Source organism: Nannospalax galili, unplaced genomic scaffold, assembly GCF_000622305.1.
Source record: "Nannospalax galili isolate Female #2095 unplaced genomic scaffold, S.galili_v1.0 scaffold1382, whole genome shotgun sequence".
Taxonomy (NCBI): domain Eukaryota; kingdom Metazoa; phylum Chordata; class Mammalia; order Rodentia; family Spalacidae; genus Nannospalax; species Nannospalax galili.
This window is the reverse complement of record NW_008348397.1, coordinates 1,369,636-1,393,439: the sequence shown is the minus strand read 5'-3', so window position 1 is coordinate 1,393,439 and position 23,804 is coordinate 1,369,636. Positions and strand designations below refer to the sequence as shown.

At 49.8% G+C, this 23,804-nt stretch overlaps 2 protein-coding genes across 4 annotated transcripts in view; one reads left to right on the top strand and one right to left on the bottom strand.

Annotated features, from left to right (window-relative positions):
* Positions 1–6,912: 6,912 nt before the first annotated feature.
* On the bottom strand, positions 6,913–15,491 carry Grb7 (growth factor receptor bound protein 7). Of its 3 annotated transcripts, none has more exons than XM_017801145.1 (15): positions 15,264–15,491; positions 11,505–11,661; positions 11,254–11,404; positions 10,719–10,875; positions 10,496–10,617; positions 10,270–10,347; positions 9,913–10,050; positions 8,999–9,109; positions 8,683–8,781; positions 8,373–8,453; positions 8,164–8,280; positions 7,987–8,047; positions 7,791–7,878; positions 7,592–7,685; positions 6,913–7,418 (listed from the first exon to the last, which is right to left on the bottom strand). In XM_017801145.1, the coding sequence occupies exons 2-15, from the start codon at positions 11,654–11,656 to the stop codon at positions 7,272–7,274; spliced, it is 1,596 nt and encodes a 531-aa protein (XP_017656634.1). In that variant the 5' UTR covers positions 11,657–11,661; positions 15,264–15,491; the 3' UTR covers positions 6,913–7,271. The 3 variants fall into 3 exon arrangements, with proteins under 3 accessions (XP_017656634.1, XP_008843543.1, XP_029425325.1); XM_008845321.3 differs by lacking the exon at positions 15,264–15,491 and adding an exon at positions 15,007–15,227; XM_029569465.1 differs by lacking the exon at positions 15,264–15,491 and adding an exon at positions 13,332–13,758.
* An 8,103-nt stretch (positions 15,492–23,594) lies between these two features.
* The window catches only part of Mien1 (migration and invasion enhancer 1), a 1,565-nt gene continuing 1,355 nt past the window's right edge, over positions 23,595–23,804 (top strand). Inside the window, exon 1 of the mRNA XM_008845320.3 lies at positions 23,595–23,744. Within this exon, the coding sequence (XP_008843542.1) occupies positions 23,656–23,744 (89 nt within the window). The 5' untranslated portion in view covers positions 23,595–23,655. The remainder of the gene's footprint in view (positions 23,745–23,804) is intronic.

The window sequence follows — 23,804 nt, the reverse complement described above, 5'->3', positions numbered from 1 at the left end:
TATATATATATATTTAAAGGATGGGGTTTTTTATTGCATTTAATTATTTGTGTGCATGTATATGTGTGTGTGCACACCATGCGAGTGTGGAGGTCAGAGTCAGGCCTCTCCTTCCATCCTGCGGTTTCTGGGCATTGAACCCAAGAAGTGCTTTTACCCGCTGAGCCATTTTGATGGTCCTCAAAATTTTTTCTGACATTTTACTTATTTATTTTGTGTGTATATGCGTGTGTCTGTGTGTATGTCTGTTTGTGTCTGGGCATACATGTGCCACCGTGCAAGTGTGGCCATAGTGAGCATGTGGAGGTCAGAAAACAGCTTTCAGGAATCAGTTCTTTCTTTCCCCTTCTGGGGATTGAAGTCAGGCTTGGCCACAAATGTCTTTACCTGCTAAGTCATTTCGATGCCCCACCTCAAAAATGTTTTAAGGGGGCTGGAGATGACTCAGAAGTTAAAAGCACTTGTTACTCTTCCAGAGGACTCAAGTTCAATTCCCAGCAATTATACTGGACAGCCTGTAATTCCAGCTCCTGCAGGATCCAATGCCTCAGGCCTCTGGAGGCACCTGCACTCACATGCACATACCCACATATATACATATAATTTGAAAAATAAAAAATTAAATCTTTAAAAAGCATTTTAAGGGCCAGGTATGGTGGCTCGTGCTTTAGTCCCAGGACTTGGGAGGCAGAGGTAGGGGAATCTCTGTGAGATTGAGGCCAGCCTGGTTCCAGGCCAGCTGGGGTTAACAAGGAAACACTGTCTCAACAAACAGACAAAAAAGACCCAATATTTTAAGGGGTTGGGGCTTGACCACCCCCAACAATCTCCCTCATTCTCCTCCAATCCATCCGAAAACAAATCCAGTCCAAGGAAGAACAAACTGTTTTTGACAAAAATGTATCTCCAGCTAGCAGCCCTCCAGATGCCCAGAAAGAAAATCTTGCCCCTCCTGGGGGTAGATGCCTCCATATAGGAGAGTACAAAGTCAAGCATAGCTCAGCCCACAGGCCCCATTAGAATCTGGTGGAGCACTCCCCTACCCAGCCCAGATGGTACCCTTCCTTCCCAGTAACCTGTTGCCTTGGTTTCGGCCCCTGTTGCTGTGATAACATACCCTGACAGAAAACAACTCAAGGGAGAAAGGGTTTATTTTAGCTCACAATTCAACATAAAGCCAGTCATGAGGGGAAGCAAGGCAACAGGAGCTTGAAGCAACTGGTCACATCCAGTTCATCCTGGCCAGAGCACAATGAATGCTTCTTAGTCCAAGTTCCCACTTTAGACAGTACGGGATTTTCTGATGGTCCCACCCACAGACCAGTTGGGACTTCTCACATCAATTAACGTAAGACAATCTCCCACAGGCATACCTAGAGGTCCATCTCCCAGGTGATTCTAGAATCTGTCTAGTTGATAACAATAACCATCAAACTTTTCTTCTGTGGAATTTCTGAGGGACCCTAGAGACCATCCCCAGCCCCCAGGATCCTACACTCCCCTGAAGCTATGCAACTTCCTGTCTCCCTCTTTTCCCTCCTACCTCAATCCCTATGTAGTCACTCAGTGCAAAGCCCAATAATCCTCTATCCTAAAGAGGACCCATCTACCAACCTACCAACTATCTGCTCATGTTCAGAACTGCACAAACAGGAAAGCAGTCTCAGCATCAGCCCCACCCTATATGAGGTGGACCAACCCCAACCTCCCTTTTCACCTTTCAGACCAAATTGTTGTTTCCTTCATGGAAGCCTTTTCCCAAATAGGAGATGAGGATGAACTCACAGATAGAGGCTGAACTCGCCCAGCCTCCCCAACCCTATCCCAATGCAACCCTGAACCTTGGGAAGCAAGGAGATAATTATTTAAGTACACAATGTATAAGGAAGATCCTCTCAGGTGGCTTTGGGTTTCACTACCTGAGTCCTATCCTGCCTTCTCCATCCTTTCTCAGGCACAATCCTGGGCTTGAGGAAGGAACCAGGATCAGAGCAGAGACCCTGACTTGACTTTGCAGGAGGCTCCACACCACTCACTGTGGAGACTGCACAGGTACTCCACTGAACATGATATGATGTTGAAAGGAGAATGAGGAATGGCCAGAGCTTTGAGCTTTGACTGCAGGCCCCAGGAGGAGTTGGCCCCCATTCCTAAAGTCCAGATAGGTGGACCAGTTCCCATGTCCTCCACACTTCAGCAGGCAGAGCAGCCAGCACTGCAGCCAGACTCTCACAGCATGCCTACCCTACAGACCCACAGTGCCCCTGGCTCTATGTTTGCACCAGCCATGCTAGCCACTGGACATTAGTGTCTGCAAGGTACTGCAAGGCCAGCTCCCAGGACATGGGTCCTGCATCATTCTGTCTCAATGTTTGGGTCTTTCTAAGATTGGAGAAGCTATGAGAAATTTCCACTTCTTCCAGAAGTCTTTTTCTGATCTCTGGATGGAGAGCTGGTTCAGCACTGGCTGCTCTTGCAGGGGACCTGGGTTCAGTTCCCAGCACCCACATGGTGGCTGGGAACCGTCCTCCAGTTCCAGGGGATCCAACACCTTCTTCTGACCTTCACAGGCATTGTACAACGTGGGTACACTTAACACACATGCAAGCAATATACTCATACACATAAGGTAAAAATAAAATGTCTATAAAATAATAATAATCAAATCCAATAAATACTTTTTGAAAAGACAGCATCTAAAGTCCCAGCCCCTATCTTCTCCACTAGAAGAGGCCTTGTTAGTAATGGTGTGGAGGTACACACCTGTAATCACACCACTCAGGAGGTAGACGGGAGGATGAAAAGTTCAATGTCATCCTTGACTACATAGTGAATTCAAGTCTGATCTGGGCTGCCTGAGACCCAGACCCTTTCTCAAAAATAATAAAATAGGGGCTGGAGAGATGGCTCAGTGGTTAAGAACACCGGTTGTTCTTTCAGAAGACCCGGGTTCAAAACCCAGAACCCATATGGCAGATAACAGTCCCAGGGGATCCGACAGCCCCTTCTGACCTCTGAGGGCATTGCATAACACGGGTGCACTGACCTACATGCAGGCAATACACACATACACATAAAATAAAAATAATAAGTAAAAAAATTAAATAATAATAATAAAATAAAATAGCCCCTGCTGCCCTGCCATCAGCCAGATTTCCTCAGACCTATAAGGCTACAGTTGCCTCTAATGGTACCTTCTACTTACTGTCTGGCTTCAGTAGATCATGCTGCAGTCTTGAAGGTAGGGCAGCAGGCATCCCACAATCTGTCTTGCCCAGGGTCCCTCTGGAAGCTGGCCTCCAGGGGCCCTGACCTCCATACTGTGTTGCTGCATCTTCTCCAAGAAGCCAAAAATCCCAGCCACTTACTCAGGATGTCCAGCTGCTGGTCTCCAGCGTCCAGTCTGTGGCCAGATGGAGCCAAGTACAAGGACTCTGAGCTTCCCAGATCCATTGGGGCTAGCACTGACATTAAGGAATCAGAGGACAAAGGGTAGGGAAGAGTGCATCCACCATCTGCAGCCTGGCCTGACTGCATCTCATTCTAGCTGGGTCACTCTCATTTTGAGCCTCAGTTTTCCATTTGTAAAGCAGAATGGAAAACAACTGTCTCTCAGAGATTCTGGTTAGCTGGTGCCTTGGGTGGTGAGGGGATACTGGGTTTTCTTAGGATGTAGCCTAACTCCTCAGACATGCTTAAAAGGTGGTGTGTCTTGGTCCCTTTACTGGAACCCTGGCACTCAGACCTCAGTTCTGGGATTCATGAACACTCACACCACCAGCACAGGCCAGTTCCAAACCTGAAGAACAGCCAGTGGAAGGGCTGGTTCTGGGGGCTGTGGCAGGTGGCCAGCAGTAAGGGCACTGGTTCTTGCCTCAAGTCCTAAAAAAACGCAGATCTGCAGCCAAGTCCTGCAAGGGGAAGTCTCAGCAGGCTCCAGGCAGGCAGGCATTTGGAAGGGGTCTCTTTGCCACTCTGAGTTAGCCAGGCACGGGGTGGCTTGGTCCCAAGTGGCCACCAGAACTGCCAAACCTGGCCCAGGTACTCATTGAAGTGGCTGGACTGTCTCAGGTCATCTTAGGTCAACCCGACAGCAGACATCCGGACTATAGAGGAGGATGATCTCCCCATAGAGGACTGCCCCACAGCTCACAAATGCTTCTACTGCAGCTTAGGAGACACATCTGGAAGTCAGCTGGGGGAATAGAATGTGCCCAGACCGGTCACACAGACCTGGGTATAAATCCTGACTGTCGTCTCTGTCCTACCCCTAAATCTCAGTTCATGGAAGAACCAGGATTTCTTTTCAGCCAGGACAATGGGGCGATGTGGCTGGCAAAGGGACTGTCTCCTCACCTAGTGTTCCATCAGTCTCAAGGTTCTTCCTTATTAAAAAGTTGTGAAATGTTTAGGCATATGCAAAAGTAGAGAGAGGAATGAAACCTAGCTTCAATTAGTGTCAACTCGCGGTCAACCTCTTATTCTTTCCCTTCATCTGAGTTGGTTGATTTATTTATATTTTATTTATTTATTTTTATTTTTTTGGTCTTTTTGCAACAGGGTCTCCCAGTAGCCCCAGCTGTCCTGGAACTCACTATGTAGACCAGGCTGGCCTTGAACTCACAGAGATTCGCCTGCCTCTGCCTCCCAAGTGCTGGGATTAAAGGTATGTACAACCACGCCTGGCTATATTTTACTTTTTTTGAGGTAAAGTCTTCCTGTAGCTTCAGCTGGCCTGGAACCCACTGGCCTCTACATAGACCAGGCTGGCCTTGATCTCACAGAGATTTACTTGCCCCTGCCTCCCGAGGGCTGGGATTAAAGGCCTGCGCCACCATGCCTGGCTCATCTAGATCTTTTCTAATATGAAGTGAAGACATCATGTCATTTCACTTATAATCTTTTAAATTCCTCTCTCTCTGATTTTGTTTTTTTCAGATACAGTCTCACTCTGTAGCCCAGGCTTGCCTGGAACATTTCAGTGCTGAGATTGAATGCTGGGTGTGTACTACCACGCCCAGCTAGAATAATTCTTTTAAAGAAAAAAACAAACCACAATACCATTACCACACCTCAAAAAGTTAACCATTTCCCTTAATATCATCAGATATCTTGTTAGAGTTCAAATTTCCCCCAATTGCTCATGAATGTATTTTACAGTCAGTTTGGATTTGAATCATCTAAGGTCAATGCATAACATTCAGTTAATGTGTCTAAATTTCTTGGAATCTAGATACTCCATCTTTGCTTTTCTTAAGATTTTTTTCTTGTTGTTTTCGTAGAAACTGTAGTTTCCCAGTCCAGATTTTAGCAGTTGGTCCCCATGTACCATTTCAAACATTCCTCCAATCCTTGTATTTCTGGTAAACTAGTCATTAGATCCAAGGAATCAGATTCATTTGATTTTGTTTTACATTTTGTTTATTATTTTTATTTTATGTGTGTGAGTGTATTGCCTGCACATATGTGAGTGCACCCCTCTCATGCAATGACCTGAGGAGGTCAAGAGGGTGTCAGATCCCCTGGAACTGGAATTACAGACAGGACTTTGTTAGCCACCATGTGGGTGCTGGGAATCAAACCCGGGTCCTCTGAAAGAGCAGCCATTGCTCTTAACAGCTGAGCCGTCTCTTGAGTCCCTCGATTTTTTTTTTTTTTTTCCGGTCTTTTTGAGAGGGTCTCCCTTGTAGCCCCAGCTGACCTGGAACTCGCTATGTAGACCAGGCTGGCCTTGAACTCACAGAGATCTGCCTGCCTCTACCTCCTGAGTGCTGGGATGAAAGGCGTGCGCTACCACGCCCAGTGTCCCTTGATTTTTAAAAAATACTTTATTATTTTTATTTTATGTGTGTGAGTGTATTGCCTCATGTATGTAAGTGCACCCATGCTGTGTAATGCCCAAGGAAGTCAGAGGAGGGCTGGAAATCAGATCCCCTAGAACTGGAGTTAGGCATGGTTGCTAGCTACTGTGTGGGTGCTGGGAATTGAACCCAGGTCCTCTGCAAGAGCTGCCAATGTTAATTGCTGAGCCTTCTCAGGCTCCTCAAGTTCGATTTTTTTTTTTTGCAAAAATAATGCCTTCTTGGGTTTGAATTCAAGAAGACGTGTCTCTGCAATTCTACCTGGAGGTTCAGGTGTTACTGTTAGATATGCTCGTTATAAAGTTCCCATTGGGTTAGAGCTCCGGTTATGAAACTCACACAGCCCGACTAAGCAGTGGGCAGGTTTGCACTTCTCAGTCACTCCCTATTGAAGGCTGGGCTGGAGAGGGAAGCTAGGCTGGGCGTTCATGGCCTTTCTGTGGCTATCTATAAGGACAGAAAGCAGATCTGGGGTGGGAAAGAGGGAGGGGCTTTGGCTGCAGACATAGAGACTTGCTGAAGGTGAGGCCAATCCCTCTTTGCCATGGTGCTTGTCAGGACTGTCTACCAGCTAAATGAGGATTTGCTGTGGACTCATCTTTTTTTATTGTTTGCAGTGAGTGGTGGTGAGGCAGAGTCTCATGTAGCCCAGGCTGGCCCTGGCTCATCTCCAGTTCCCAGGCTCTGTTAGGTCCATTGTTGTTCCCTACCCCATTTATTCATTTAACCAACTTGACTGGGGACCTAGGCTGTGCCAGGGTACATGCTAGGCACATCCTGGTCCACCGTGGTCTTCACCTTGTTTGGTCTTTTTTGTTTGTTTTGCTTTGTTGTTTTCTGGGGGGGGAGGGTTCATGGTTTTTATTTGTGTTTCTTTTGTCTTCTTGAGACAAGGTCTCACTATGTAGCCCAGGCTAGCCCCAAACTCCCAGAGATCCACCTGCCTCTGCCTCCCGAGCATTGGGATTAAAGGTGTGTGCCACTACACTCAGCTGTGTCTAGTCCTCTTGTTGACAGAGCTAGCCAAATCTCTCCAGATAGAACTAATAGGTGTATCAAAAAATAATCTTTATTGTCACTAGTATAAAACAGAACAGATCAACTGGCCTCTCAGTCTGTACAAAGTGTGGCACCTGCAGCTACCTAAGCTGCACTATTTCTCTGGTACTGCCCCTCACTGGGGCATTAGCAGTGCCTCAGGAATTCCACTAAGTGAAGAGGACCACCAAGCACCTCCTGAGTAGACAGGGGTCCAGAGTGGACAAAGTGGTGGGGAGGCAAAGAAGCAGATGAGAAAAGTGGGGTTGGAGAACCCCTCAATTGTGCAACAGCCCACCCACCTGCGCCCTCCAAGTCCACTGAGCAGAGGGGTGGTGGGCAGCCCCACAAGCTGAAATGACACAGGTGGCCTCAGAGGGCCACTCGGGCACAGCAGTGACGCAGCAGGCAGGGCAGGATGCCACGGTTCAGCTGGTGGAACTCCACAAGCTGCAGCAGGTCTGTGAAGCGGGTCTGGCCATCATCCATGCTGAAGTAGAGGCAGCCCTCGTCCTCACTCTGAGGTATGACCGGAAGGTAGAAGGTCAGCAGGGAGCAGCCAGGCTCAGGGCCAGGGATTAGGTCTCCATTTTGTGCACGGGGAGAAAGGAGGCACACTGGGAACTTCAAGTCATGCATCCCCTGGTTGCACGAATCTGGGAAGTTGGGGTGGAGGGGGGCGATTCACTCACTGGTAGAATGAGATAGTGCTTGACTTTCTGCAGGTGGCACAGGGACAGGACAAAGCCCTGTGGATTCCGCTGGCTCTCCCGGACCAGGAACACACTTTGGGAAGACAGAGCAGCAACATTATCAAGGATTTGTGGTTGTTCCTATCCTAGGGTCTCTCTGGTCCCCTGGTCTGTTACCCTACCCAGTCCTGCCCCTTACCCATCCACCAGGCCCTGCTGTCCAATCAACCGCTGGCTCTCTTCTCGGGATATGCGTCCATGGAACCAGGGCTGGGTACGGTGGATAGCTGTGATGGGGGAAAGAGATAGCCAATCACTCAGGGAAGGGAGCTCCCATCCCTGTCAAAAATACTAAATAATGAAGCCCACCCTGGGGACTCTAAGCTGTTACCCACCTGCACTGAGGCTGGAGCTAGAACACGGGGTGGGCAGGCTGAGGCGGTGGTTTGTCTTCTTCTGTGGAGTGGTGAGAGACATGGGAGTCAGCTAGAGCCTCCCCAACCCCTTTCTCCCTCCTACTCCACAAAGGCCCATTGGGAGCAGGTGCTGCAGACACACAGATGTGTGCTCACCCTCCAGGCCTGGGCCTCCTCCAGGGCTGCACTGAGAGCTTCCCTAGGGTTCTCGATGACCCGCCCAGCATGGCCAGAGAAGTCCATGGCCACCAGAGTATTATCCGAGACACTTCTCTGGAGAGAGGACAGGATGGGGACAGGCAAGATCAGAACAACTGCCTTGAGTCTGCATACCCACCTCTCCCGGTACCCCCTTACACACTCACCAAGGGTGGAGATCCCAAATAGGATGGGCGCAGGTGGCGAGACTGGGACTGCTGGTAATTCTTATAGAGCTGCATCCCATACTGGGTATAGGGCAAGAAAGATTTGCAGTCAGGAAAGCCTGGGGGATGGGCTGTGACACCCCACGTCAAGACTCCCCCAGAGCAGAGTTGAGCCTGCCCCTTCGATAGGAATTTCCCAACAGGGATTCTCATAGAACCAGGCTGTGGTGACCTCTTCATTGGGAAGACTTCCTGAGGGCAGAGCTGTGCCAACCCCCTCAAACGCCCCCTGCTACCCCCATGGCCTCACCTTGAAGAGACGGAAGGCAGCCAGCCAGCAGGTACGGCTCTGCTCATCCTCGCTGCAGAAGATGCGAAGCCCCTTATGGCCATTTCGAAGCTTGTTGGGCTGTGGGAGAGAAAGTACGTTATCCCTCTCTGCTTTGGGGAACAGATGTCTGTGCATAGTGACTATGGGACAGGGCAGGACCCAAGAACTACCCAGCAGTGCTGGTGTGGAGAGAAAAGCCTGGGTCCCCAAGATGGAATTCAAAAACCACAGGTAGGACACTGGAACCTAGGCAGCTCTTGCCCTCCCCTAGGCCAGGCCAGGCCAGGGTCCTCACCTTGACACAGAAGCCATAGTCTGTGGGCATTCCATAGAGCTTGCGGCCCTGGGTCACCACATACACATTGGATTCGTTCACATCTGCCACATACTGTAGGTGCCTTGGATCCTGAGCAGCACAAAGAAGTAGGACTTGGTACAGGCATATTCTGTCTCTATACTAGTGCCCACCAGGTAAGGAGATTTTAAGACCAGAGAGAGGCAAGGAAGTACCCATGGTCACATAGCAAATGGAACTAGAAGTTGAAGGCTGCCAAGATGGCTCAGTTGAAAAAGTACTTGCTGTGCAAACCTGAGGACCTGAGTTCAATCTCCAGCACCAAAAAGAGCTGGGTGTGGTGCCACACACTTGTAATCCTATGCTGAGGAGGTGGGGACAGGAGGATCCCTGGGGCTCTCTGGCCAGCTGGCCTAGCCTAATCTATAAGTCTCAGGTCCCAGTGAGAGACCCTGTAGCAAAAACAAGGTAGACAGCCCCAGAAGACGTCTACCTGAAGCTGACCTCTGACCTCCAAACACACACACACACACACAACTGCACACATACATACACCTACCTACACACATACTTGCACCTAAATATACCCAAACTTGCCAGGCTTGGTGGCGCACACCTTTAATCTCAGCACTTGTGTATATATATACAAACTTGCACATGCATGTATACACACACACACACACACACACACACACGAAGCTGATTCAAGCCATCTGCCTTTTCTACTGCCATGTCCTGGAGTAGGTGAGCCAGACCTGGGGTAAGGAGGTGTGGGTATGGATGGATGGAGGTAGCCAGTTCCAGAGGGGAAGGAGGGGCAGCTTTGGGGCCCTGGGCCCAAGAGTGGGAGGGTCCAGGAGTTCCAGTGAGGAAAAGGTGTGTGAGGGCCTGGAGCTGGCACCTCAAAACCTCACCTTGGAGGTGCCCTTGGTGGAGTAATAGAGGCCAGAGCGACGCAGAAAGCAGAAAAAGCGTTTCCAGAGCTTGCGGCCTGAACCCCGCAGCTGCAGGAAGCCCTGGATCTCCGGGAAGCTGCCCGCATTCAGGAAGTTCTGAGGACAGAGAGGAGTGAAGAGTGAAGGGTCTGCCTCTGCTCTCCTGACCCTCAGGCCTCTGGAGGAGGAGTATCTGCCAGCACTGACTGCCTCCATTTAACAGGCAAGAATGTTATGTATACTGTCACAGGGGGATGCACATGGCTGCAGAGGGGAGAAACACTGGATGATTCTGGGGTGTTGTGAATACATGGTGATGTGAGCTGTGCCTCTCACCTGGATAAGGTCTTCATGGGATGTGCCTGTATGTCCATCCAGACAGCTGGAGACCATCTTTTCTGGAAAAAGGGAATGCTGGGGGAGAAAGGATCAGGGATCAGAGCTCAAGGGTCCAGGTTGGGGATTCAGGCATAGGTGCGCATGTGTGTATGTGTGTGCATGCTGTGTGTATGTGCACGGGTGTGTGTCTGTCTGTACCGAGATTCTCCTGACACACACTCACTGCGGAGCTCTTGAACAGTTCATACTTGGCGAAGTTTTTCCGAAAGACAAAGCGGCTGTCTCCACCGACAGGCCAGGTCTCCTGCACTTCCACCACACACTCATGATCCTCCAAACCCCGTTCTGATGACAAGGGCAAAAAGCAGGGTTTAGATCTCACAAATGAGCTCCCTGTCTGCTCCAAGACATGAGACACTGCCCCCCAGTTCCTTGTATCAGCTTACCCAATGTTAAATAGGGGTGGCACTCCACCAGCCCCCAGTTCTCATCACTCAGGGCATGAGCTCGCTGCACCAGCATTTCACACACATGGCGAACTGTGGCACCTGCTGCCACCTCCACAGACCGGCAGGCTCCATCCTCACTGTACACCTTTACCACCTGAACCCCAGGAAATTCAGGTGATTTGGGCGTAAGGCTATTTCCCACTTGCTCTATTTTAAAAATATTTTATTTATTATTTTTATTTTATGTGTATGAGCATATTGCCTGCATGTAGGTAAGTGCACCCGTGTCGCGCAATGCCCGTGGAGGTCAGAAGAGGCTGTGGAATTCCCTGGAACTAGAGTTACCAACAGTTGTTAGCTGCCATGTGGGTGCTGGGATATGAACCCAGGTCTTCTGCAAGAACAGTGTTCTTACCCGCTGAGCTGTCTCTCTAGCCCCTACTTGTTCTATATTTAGGGACTAAGATGCCCACCTACACCTCAGGCCCAAAGCAACCCTGTCCTTGCCTTCCCATTTCCCAGGACAACTCACATGTAGGCGGCTAGAATCTCGAGAAAGCAGCCCCCTTGCACTGGAGGATCCCCCAAGAATGGGAGTCTGTGAAGGTGGACTACAGAGCTCAGGGAAGGGGTTGGGTATGGAGGGCAGAGAGCTTGCCTGCAGCTCCTCCTCTCGAAGTTTCCTATGGAGAAGAGTGACAGAGGAAGGGCTCTGCTTGAGCCAGCTCTGGCCTCCCTCCACCCAAGCCTACACACACACCTGGCCCCATTGCCCCATCCTACCTGCTGCTCGGGATGGGCAGAGGCTGGGATCGCTTCACTTCCCCTGTCAGAGGAGTATTAGGGGGTGGGGGAGTCCCAGGAGGGGTCCCAGGGGCAGGGCACAGGTCTTCTGGGGAGCTGCTGAGATGAGGAGGGCTCAGATCCAGCTCCATGACATCTGTGAAGGAGGGGTGTGTGCTGTGTACAGTCTCTCAGAGACACTGACCTGGGACAGCAGCCCAGAGTACCCAGCCCTGCTGACCTCACACACTGCCATTGATCCCCTTAAACTGGTTTCCCCTGAGCCCTCAAGAGGACAGAATGTGTCCATTTTACAAATGGGAACACTGAGACCCTGGAAAGGAAGCATACATATTCCCTATGACAACCAATCTGGGGCTTGAACTCCAAGACCAGTGCTCTGCTTCCAGCCAAAGCTTCTCCAGCCAAAGGAGAAGAGAGGGCAGGCACTGTTCCACTCTATCTCCTGCTACAGCCACAGGGTCAGGGCAAAGGCTGCTCATTCCTCTGGGCTCTGCCCCAGGTTTTCCCAGTGATTTGTTGTTCTAGCACTTTGTTGCCAGATGCAGTTGCCAAGCCTGTTGTGGCAATGCCTAGCCAAGTGATGAGTGATAGGCAGAAGGAGAGGAGACGGTGGCAAAGGGCAGGAGCCAGGAGAGCAGGAGAGTGGACCGAAGTCATGGTGGGGGAAGGCCTAGCTTGGGGGCTCTTAACCCAGAAGCCCCCAAACCTTATCCTGACCAACTCTTTTCTGAAGCCTCAATGCCAAAGCCTTCTCCTCTGAGAAGTCTTCCTGAATTTGCTTCACTCAGACCATTTAGCTCACTCAGCTTCACAGAGCCTGGAGACTCTGCCTCCATTATTGCACACCTCTCCTATTCCACTCTCTGATCTGAAAGCACCTGGCACCCCCAGGCTGAGCCAGAATCTCACCTATGCCTTAGCACCCACAGGTGCAGAGAAGCCAGAACAAGTAAGGGCAGGAGAGAAAAAGTAAAGAAACCTCCTGGGGTTAAAGGCAGCACTGGCCCTCCTCTGCAGGAACCCTTTGTGCTTAGCCTGGACCCAGAGAATGCCAACACCAGCCCCCAGCCTGCTCTCCAGACCAGGACTGTGAGGCTACCCAGGGCACCTGGGAAGGTTCGCCCCATCAGGATGGGGCAAGCACCTGACCCTTCCAAGAGGGCATGAAGAGATCTGGGGGACAGGTGAGTCAGGGCGGGGCGGGACAGCTCTGCCCCAGGCTCTCCATTCAACCTTGACTCATCCACAGGACTTCCTGGCTGAAGAGGAACACAAACAACCTGCCTCTGCTCTCAACTCCCCACCCCCAAAGTACAGGTAGCCTGGGAGCAAGAGGGGACCTGGGAAGGTGGAGAAGCCTGAGGTCCCTCTGACATCACCCTCCCCACCCTTGGCCAGCCTCCAGTCCAGGTCCCAGGTGGGACCCACAATCTGCCCACCTCTAGTCCCAAAAGCCACCTCCCTACCCACAGTCTAGGAAAGAGAGAGGAAATGCCCGGCCTGGATCCAGAGCCCTGTCTGGAGTGGAACTCACCTCCCTGTGATGTGCAAGCAGCATCCAGCCCTGCTTACCCCAGGGTCTGGGGCTCTCCTTGCTGACTACCTCCAGAATGCATCTGACCCCCACACCCTCCCACTCATACATATCACTTTGGGGAAGAGGGTCTCTAAGCACACTCTGGGGTGTCTTGACTTATGGGGTACCACCAGGTAGGAATGGAGTCAAAACATGGAAGAGGACAGGCTGGCAGATAGGGAAAACCTCCCCCAAATCCCTAGAGAGCCAAGTAGGGCAAGACATACCTGACAGCCAGCATCTGCAGACACAAGGGGACACCAGCCCCTAGGCCCACCCATCTCACTTCTCATTTCTGGTAGGGCTGGGGAAGGGTCTACAGGAGACACCCCTCCCTCAGAGAGAACAGCCAGGAGAGCAGGGTTTGGGAGGGAAGGAAGTGGATTCAAGTGAGATTAGAGCCTCATGTCAGAGGCACTGGTGCAAACTAGAGACAGAGGTTAGTCTCTCAATCCCCTCCACCCTACCCATCAGATGGAGAAGGGCAATCAGGACCCCAAGACATAAGGTGGGATATGGGGGCCTGCTGTGGGCCTGGAAGCTTCCCCCTCAAGAGGTCTGAAACGTTCAAAATAGGGTCCCAGTTTTCTGTTGGAGAAACTGGCCCCCCAAATCTACTTGTCCTCTCAAGAAGGCCACTGCAAACTGTGGCTCTTCAGCCCTAGAGGCTCCCCGCCCCACCCTCCCAGCTGCCTGTTTACTTCCTGAATCTTGCCCCACCTGGCTGGCCCCAAGGCTGAGTGGCAGGGCCTAGAGTTTGGGGCCAACAGAAAACAAGGCCACCGTCCATCTTTTCCAGGTTTGGGGGAAGGGCTGGAGGGTCAGAGAACTGGGCACGGGGGCCTGAGTGGCCAGAGGTCCGGGTCTGGCCCAGTACACCAGGCCACCCCCGACCCCATCAGGGCTTGCTAGGGAGAGAATCTTAATAACCTTTGGGGGTGCGGGGCCCCAAGTAAGGAGGTGGGAAACCGTTCGGTGACCCAAAGTTGATGCTCCGCCCACTTCCTCAGAAAAAAACACCCAATGAGAGAAAGAGGGGCGGGCAGCTCTTTTAAAGTTTAATTTGGGAAGAATGCTGGAGCTTCCCCTGAGAAGTTAATCATTATTTTGCCTCTGGGGTGGTGTGTACACACACAACACACAACACACACCACACACACACACACACACACACAATATTAGGGGGAGAGAAGAGTCCAGGAGGTAGGGAATACCTCCACCTAGGCCACAGGTGCATTCTGTCCCAATCTGCCTCAGAGACTAACACCCAGTCGTGGTTCTTTCTCCGGCTTCGTCCTCAGGGACGCGCCTGCCATACGCTCCCTTTCCGCCCCCTGCACTGCAGACCCTGTTCCCAGCACCCACCCCTCCAGCCTTCTCTGTGCTTCCATCTGCAGCCCGGACGGATCCCCAGCCCGCCTCTCCCCAACATCCCCAGGAAGGCAGGACGCAGTGTCTCCAAACAGGGAATGCAACGCGGGGAGCCCCTTTCCTAGGCTGTCCGCATTGTAATCCCTTTGGAGAGTGACTGGGAAAGCGTGCTCGTAGACCTGGGAGATGGGCTCCGCAAGGCGCGAAGGGCAACCTCAGGATCGGACCCTGGGCTGGCTAAATGGGAAGGGCTAGTTTCAGTGGGAAAGCCGGGCCTCCGGGAAGCCACCGGAGACCTCACCTCCCATCCGCAGCCGCAGGTTTACGTGTGTTGGGGGGAGGTGCACTGGTAAGGGAGAGAAAGAGGGAGTGCGGAGCGCAGGAAATGCAATGAAAACCAGGGAGGCCTGGGGGGCGGACGGTGAGGAAGGGGCCGGATGAGAAAGTGAGGCCGCCACCGACCCGCCGGAAAAGGAATCTTTCCTTATGGCCCCAGACCTGCCTGGCATCCACCCCCAAGCAGTTCCTTACCTGGACCTTGGACGTCCGCACACCTGCCTGAGGCCACCGGTTTAGGGAGGGAAAACCAGGCCCTACCCACCTGCCCCCTCTTTTCCCCGCCCCTAGCCTGACCTCACCGAGCCGGGAAGGACTGGGGAGCCCGGCGGCCTCCAGGCCATCTACCTGGGCAACCCGCCAGGTCTACCCCAGGTGGGCACAGTCCGAGGCCCTGGTAAGGCTGGTGGTAGGAGCAGACTGTCCTCTGAGCCGGATCTCGGTCCGCTTACCTGGAGGAACCCCCGAAGAAGCAGGATACTGGGCCCAAAGTCTGGCTCTGACCAGGGACCCCCAGATACCTGGATTTGCTATCAAGTCCACTCCCTCCTCTCTACAGGTGGGGATGGGGGAAGCCGTGTATCCTAACTTTGGATGCTGAGGCGGGAGGAGGTGGAGAGAACCCTGCGTGTCCAGATTCCAGGCCAGGGAAACTAAAATTATCCTGGGCAGGTGGGGGCGGGGCCGGAGAGGCGTCGGGGAGAAGGAAGCGCAGGGGGCGGGGTGGAGACTCCTTTCACTCGGCGCCTGGGATTGCTTTAGACGTTCCCACCCCGCAGCAGGTGCGGGGTGGGGGTGGGGGGTGCAGGTACCTGGGGAGAGAGGCGGAAAAGAGCCGAACAGAACAGCCCGGAAAGAGGAAGCTCTAGAGTCTTAACTACCTGGGAAGGAGGCTTTGAGGGCTGAAAAATAAGAAACCATCCCGCTCACTCCTCCCCAGGTCCCTCCCCAATGATGGCTAGTTCATTGGCCCGGCCAGGGGGCCTGTCGGAAGCTAGAGTACCACCCCCTAGGGCAAAGTGCACTCTGTGTGGGAAGGAAGCCAACCAGCCACCTATCCTGTCCCCTGACCTCCAGCCATAGTCTGGTCCCTCTGAGACCCTCTGGGAACACTCTACCTTCCCAGCCAAGCCCAGGGTCTCGCCTTCCCATTTTCAAATCGGAAGGGTGAGGGAGGGTCACCCAATTGGGGGCGCAGACCCTCATGGCCTGCTGCAAGAGACTCTAGGAGAAACTCCGGCTTTCTGGTTCAGCCCTCAGCAAACTTCGAGGACCAGGAAGAGGGGTTGGGAGGCGGAGATCAAAGTCAGGGGCTGCCTCCCAGCTTCAAGTGGGTGACAGCTGAGAAAACAAACCCTGGGGCGTTAAGGGGTCTGCCCTGGGGAAGCTGAGAAATGACTCCAGCCTCAGTTTTTGTTTTTGTTTTTTTCTTGAAAAACTAGAATACCTGAACAAAGCAAAGAGGTCAGGGAGGGGGTCAAGGTTACCTGGGCCAGGAAGCAGTTTAGGCAAGAGGACAGTTTACATGTATATCCAACCGTGGAAGCGCCTAGCAGATCCGCGCTTGCTGCTGGGGATACAGGAGCCAAGCAACAAAAACAGACCCGCCCTGAGCCTGTGGTAACCCAGTCAGGGAGAGGACCTTAAAGAATCACACTAATAAGAAATGGCAGGTGACAAATATTCTGGGGGAATGACTCACAGGAAGTAGGGAAGACCTTTCTATAGAGGTGAAAAAGTCTGGGGAGTGGGAACGGAGGTATCCACCATCCATTATGGGGGCGGGGGGGGAGGTGCAGGGAATACAATGTAGAGGCAGAAAGTGAGGGTGAACAGGAAAAGAGATTATCCAGGTGAGTCTGGGCAGGTAGCACAGGTTTGGTAGAGGTGGAGAAAAGTCCCTGAGCTTCTTGGGGGCAGTGTGTGTGTGTGTGTGTGTGTGTGTGTGTGTGTGTGTGTGTGTAAGCGCCAGAAGAGGAAGGTGTCAGATCCCCTAGAGCTGGAGTTACAGGCAGTTTCGAGCCACCTGACATGCGTGCTTGGAACTGAATTCAGGTCCCCTGGAAGAGCAGCTGAACCATCTCTCCAGCCCCAGGATTTCATTTCTAGAAAGGGTAGGACTTTAAGGATCTGAGGTTCTAGGGAGAGGGAAGGGAGGGGGTTTGCAGTAGGGGGTGCTGGGACTTGTGGGAGGTTTTGAAGCCATTCTGTCTGGAACCCTGAGGTAGATGTATAAAGCTGTGCATTTGTCAGAACCCACAAAAAGTTCTACTCAAAGGATGAAATATTTTTAAGTTCATTGCATTTATTTATTTGTCAGGGGAAGGATCTGGGGTATGTATGCCATGACTAATGTGTATAGAGGTCAAAGGAAAACTTGTTGAGAACTTGTTCTCTCCTTTCCACCATGGAATTGAACTCATGTTGTCAAGCTTGGCTGCAAGTGCCTGATGAGCCATCATGCTGTCCTCCAAAGGATGACTTTTTAGTGTATATAAATTGTATTTGAAATTTTAAAATAAAAGTCACCACAAGCATGGGATGTGGTGGTGCATGCTTTTATTCCCAGCACTCAGGAGGCAGAGACAGGTGGATCTCTGTGAGTTTGAGGCCAGCCTGGTCTACACTGCAAGTTCTAAGACAGCTGGGGCTTCAGGGAGACCCTGTCTCAAAAAAAATAAAAAATAAAAGTCATCACAAGCTGAATATGTAATCCCAGCACTCAGAAGGATAGAGAGCTCAAGGCCAGCCTAGGGTATACCATGGCAAGACTCCATCTCAAACAAAGCAAAAATAAAATAAAAAGCACACTCAAAAGGAATAGATTCACAGATGCTCCTTGTCTTACGATGCTATTACATCTGGATAGAACCTAGTTTTTGTTATTATTTTGGATTTTGTTGCTGTGGTTTTTTGAGGTGACAACTCGGGGTCTTGATGTATACCCTTGGGTGGTTTCAAACTCCCTACGGAATTGGGGCAGGCCTTGAACTTGTGGCCATCATCCTGCCTCTGCTGGGATTATAGGCTGTGCCACCATAAAATACCTTGATTTGAGGGGGTCTTCCAGATGTACTGGTCAGCAGGTAAGATACGTGGCCATCAAGCCTGATGGCCTGAGTTCAATCCTTGGGACCCACATGATGGAAGGAAAGAATGAACTCTCGAAAGCTGTTCTTTCTCTCTCCCTCTCTCTCTCTCTCTCTCTCTCTCTCTCTCTCTCACACACACACACACACACACACACACACACACACTAATAATAAATAAAGTTTGTTTGGTTGGGTGTCTTTTTGTTGTTTTTTGGTTTTTGGTTTTGTCTTTTTGAGACAGGGTCTCCCTGCAGCCCCAGCTGGCATGGAACTTGCTATGTAGACCAGGCTGGCCTCCAACACACAGAGATTCACCTGCCTCTGCCTCCCAAGCGCTGGGATTAAAGGCATGAGCCACCATGCCCAGCAAGTCCCTTGATTTTTTTTTTTTTTTTGGTCTTTTTTGAAGCAGGGTCTCCCTGTAGCCCCAGCTGGCCTGGAACTCACTATGTAGACCAGGCTGGCCTTGAGCTCACAGAGATCCTCCTGCCTCTGCCTCCCAAGTGCTGGGATTAAAGGCGTGAGTCACCACGCCCTGCTAATAAAGTTTTAAAATTTTAAATACCTTAATTTGAAACTACACTTATACCAAACTTACCATGTATTTAAGGTCAGTTTCTACTGAATGTTCAAATTACACCACCATAAAGTCAAAAATTCAAGGAACCAAGTCAAGAACCATTCGTGCAAATCAATGGAAAAGAAGTGAGAATCCAAACACAAACCTTACACTTCTAGTCAGATGTTTCAGTAAAATTGCTAAGACAATTTGATGAGAGCATAGATAGGATTTGTGGGGGAGGGGAACAGTGTTTTGCTATCCTGCCCAGAATGTTCTTGAATTCAAGCAATCTTCCTGCTCTGCCTTCCAAGTAGTTAGGATTGCAGGCACGTGTCACTACACCTGGTACTAAAAGAAGTCCTTTTTATTTTTTTATATGTATGAGTGTGCCTGCATGTATTTATATATGTGCACCACATGCGTGCCAGGTGCCCCCGGAGGCCAGAAAGGGGCACTGGATCCCCTAGAACTGGAGTTACATACTTTTAGTTAGCCAACATGCAGGTGCTGGGAACTGAATCCAGGTCCTCTGGGAGAGCAGTAAAATTTTTTTGTTTTTTGTTTTGTTTGTTTGTTTTGTTTTTAAATGACTCTCTGTAGCCCAGCTGTCCTGGAACTCGCCATGTAGACCAGGCTGGCCTTGAACTCACAGAGATTTGCCTGCCTCTGCCTCCCAAGTGCTGGGATTAAAGGCATGTGCCACCACACCCGGCAAGATAGTCTTTTAAATAAGGGGCGTGACAATTGAATACTCATATGCCAAAAAATGAATTTGACTCCTTCACATGATGCACAAAAAATAATTCTAAGTAGATTATAAGGGGCTGTAGAGATGACTCAGCAGTTAAGAGTACTTGCTGCTCTTCTAGAGGACCTAAGATGAATTCCCAGCAACCACCTCTGATAGCTCACAAGTGCAAGTAACTTCGCCCTCTCTGGCCTCTAAAATTACACTCACACACAGCATACACAACACACACACACACACACACACACAAATGTAATACTTGTCAGGCATGGTGGCACACACCTTTAATCCTAGCACTCAGAAGGCAAGGGCAAGCAGATCTCTGTGAGATCAAGACCAGCCTCCTTTACAAAGGGAGTTCCAGGCCAGCCAAGGCTACATAGTGAGACTCTGCCACAAAAATTTTTTCTTAAAAAAATCATGGGGCTGGATAAATGGCTCAGCTGTTAAGAGCACTGGCTGTTCAATTTCCAGCACCCACATGGCAGCTAACAACTGTCCTAACTCCAGTTCCAGGGATCCGATGCCCTCTTCTAACCTCTGTGGGTATTGCATGACACAGGTGCGCTTATACACATGAAGGCAATACACTCACACACGTAAAATAAAAATAATAAATAGAAATATTTAAAAAGATCATAAACTTAAATGTAAGAAATGGAGTTATAAAACTTTTAGATTAAAATCACAGAAGAAGCTGGGCGCAGTGGCACACGCCTTTAGTCCCAGCACTCGGGAGGCAGAGGCAGGCGGATCTCTGTGAGTTCAAGGCCAGCCTGGTCTACATAGTGAGTTCCAGGACAGCTGGGGCTACCAAGAGACCCTGTCTCAAAAAGACCAAAATAAATAAATAAAAGCAAATCACAGAAGAAAACTTTAAAAACAAAAATAAATAAAGGGAGAAAAATCTTGGATTAGGTAAATAATTTTGTTTTTATAAAATGTTTTAATTATATTTATTCATTTATTTGTGTGTGTGTGTGTGTGTGTGTGTGTGTACATGTATATGCATACACTACAGGTGGATGGGTGACATGGCACTTATGTGATGGTCAGAGAACAATTTGTGGGAGCTAGTTCTCTCCTTCCATGATGTGGATCCCAGGAACTGAACTCAGGCCATCATTCTTGGCAGCGAGACAAGTTCACAGTGATCAAGAGGGAAAAAAATGATAAAGTAAGCTTTTTCATGTAATCCTAGCACTTGGGAGGTAGAATCAGGAGGATCAAGAGTTCAAGGCCAGCCTGGGCTCACATGAGACCCTGTCTCAAAAAAGGGCTAAATGAACTTCCAAGAACAGTATTGGGAAAAGGGGGAAAGGGGAGCTCGGTGTACAGCCCGTGCTTCCTAGCCATGAATGAGGCCTGAATACTGGGGTATATACTTGTAAATCTTATATCTCATTAGCAATGTTGTATGAAGAATATATAAATAACTCTTACATACCAATAAAAAAGAGATAAGTAACCTAATTAAAACTGATTGACAGATTTGAAACGTTGCAAGTTATATATATTAATGGTTAATGACTATGCGAAAAGATGTCCAACATCATTAACTACTAGAATAGTTCTCATCAAAGAGACAGGCAACAACTGGGACTGGAGAGATGGCTCAGCAGCTAAGAGTACTTACTGCTCTTGTAGAGGACCTGGGTTCAGTTCCCAGGACCCACATGGTGTCTAACTGTCCTTAACTCCAGTTCCAGGGAATCTGACACCTTCTGACCTCTGCAGGCATTGCAACAGGTGGTGTGCTTACATACATGCAGGCAAAACGCACATAAAATAAAAATAAATGAATAAAATAAAAAGCAGGGCTGGAGAGATGGCTAGATAGTTACAAGCACTGGCTGCTCTTGGAGAGGACCCAGATTTGGTTACCAGCACCCACATGGAGGCTAACAACCCTCGGTAACTCCAGTTCCAGGGGATCCTATGCCCTCTTCTGGCCTTCATGGGCATTGCATGTGCACTTACATGACATGCAGGCACGACCCTCATACACATTAAATAAAAATAAATAGGGGGTTGCAAAGATAGCTCAGCAGTTAAGAGCACTGACTGTTCTTGCAGAAGACCTAGGTTTGATTCCCAGCACCCACATGGTGACAAACAACTGTCCATAACTCCAGTTTCAGGGAATCTCACACCTTCTGACCTCCGCAGGCATTGCAGGACACGGGTACGCTTACACACACGCAGGCAATACACTCATACAAATAAAATAAAATAAAATAAAATAAATAATAAATAAATAAATAAATTTTTTTTTGGTCTTTTTGAGACAGGGTCTCCCTGTAGCCCCAGCTGGCCTGGAAGTCACTATGTAGACCAGACTGGCCTTGATCCCACAGAGATGTGTCTGCTTCTGCCTCCTGAGTGCTGGGATTAAAGGTGTGCACCACTACACCCAGTTAATAAATAAATAATTTTTAAAAAGAGACAGGCAACAAGTATTTGTGATGATTCTAAAAAAGCAAATCTGGGGCTGGTTAAGAGCAGTGACTGCTCCTGCAGAGGACCTGGGTTCAGTTCCCACCACCCACATGGCAGCTAACAACTGTCTTATCTCCAATTCCAGGGGATTTGATGCCCTTTTCTGACCTCCACAGGCATTGCACAACATGGGTGCACTTACATACATGCAGGCAATGCACTCATACACATAAAATAAATTTCAAAATATATTTTATTATTATTTCCATGTGTATGTGTGTATTGCCCGCATGTAGGAAAGTGCACCCGTGTCGTGCAGTGCCCATGGAGGATCCTCTGGAACTGGAGCCACAGACAGTTGTTAGCTACCATGTAGGTGCTGAGATTCAAGCCCCGGCCTTCTGCAAGAACAACCAGTGCTCTCAACTGCTGAGCCATCTCTCCAGTCCATAAAATAAATTTTAAAAATATTTTTAATTAAAAAAAAAGAATCCATGCCAGGCGTGGTGGCGCATGCTTTTAGTCCCAGCCCTTGGGAGGCAGAGGCAGGAAGATCTCTGTGAGTTCAAGGCCTTATTTTGATATATCACAGTGAAAGATTTATCGTCCTCTTTTTTTTTTAAAAAAAAAAAAAAAAAAAAAAAAAAAAAAAAAAAAAAAAAAAAATCCTAGTATGCTGTAATGCTGTTAGGAATGTAAAATGATACAGCCACTTTGAAAAACAGTCAAGCAATTTCCTAAATGGTTAAACATAAGCTTCCCAGCCAGCTCAATCGCTTGACTTCTAGGAATCTGCCTAAGAGAAATGGCAACACACAGGCACCTACATGACATTCATAGCAGCATTATTCAAAATAGATTTAAAAAAAGAACCCCAAATTTCTGCCAATAGAAAAATAAATAAAATATGCTCCATCAGTACAATGGAATACTACCCAGCAATGAAAAAGGAAACTCCTGGTACACACTTCTGAATGGAGAATTATACAGCAAGAAAGAAGCCAGAGCAAAAGGTCACTTGTTGTATGATTCCATTCATGTGAAATACCCAGAAAATTTTATAGATTGAGCTGATAAGCAATTGTTTAGGGCCAGAATTGGAAGCTGGCTGCCCTGCAAACAGACAGGAGAGACCTTATTTGATTGTTAACTGGATTGTGGGATGACTAGAACTCAACAAACAATTGAACATGCAATGAACAGATTAAAGGGACACCTGCTAGGTTCCTATAGCAGTACTTTAAGGAAGAAAGAGGCTGCCTCTACTTGGAGAGCTGCAAAATGGGTATGATACCAGCCCTCTAGGAAGAAGCTAGGGTAAGACCAGTGTGCAGGGTAGAGGCACACAGTGTGAGGCACCCACACTTCCTTTCCTTTGGGATGCTCTACTGCAGTGAAGAGGCAATGGAAAAGACTGAAAAAGGAACCACTTAGCACTTCGGAGTCGAGAAAATTTGTATATGGGGCCAGCAAAATAAGGGTAAAGGCGCTTGCGGCAGAGCCTGATGATCTAAGTTCGATCCCAGGCACCCAAATGATGGAAGGAGAAAATCAACTCCCAACGTTGTACTCTGACCTTCACACGTGTGCCATGGCGCACGCCTCCACCTCCCCTGCACCTTCATACAAATAAAGAAATGCAATAATAATTTTAAGCAAAACTCGGGTGTGTAACTGTGGGGTGGTTTCACATGCCGTCAGCACGCAAACGAGAAATGGCAACTATCACAAACCACCCGCCACCTCAGCCCCAGCCCCAGCTGCTTGCGGTAAAGCTCTCTGCAATCAAAGTTCATTGATGAAGCAAATCCATGATGCCCTGTGGACAATGGATGCCGGGCGCTCTCCAACAGCTGTTCAGAACCAAAGCGCAGCACTAGCCACCGCCTGCAGGGGGCGCCCGGACACAATGCGCGGCCCGCCACGCCCATACCCACGCCCCATCACGTGCCCTCGGTGTCGCGTCACACCCGGAAGCAGCTTCTGGACCTGAGCGGGCAGCAATGAGTGGGGAGCCGGGGCAGGTGTCCGTAGCGCCCCCTCCCGGGGAGGTGGAAGCGGGCAGTGGAGTCCACATCGTAGTGGAGTACTGGTGAGCGGCTGGGGCGGAGAGGGATCTGGTCGGTTCGCCGGGCCAGACCGGGGCGGGGGG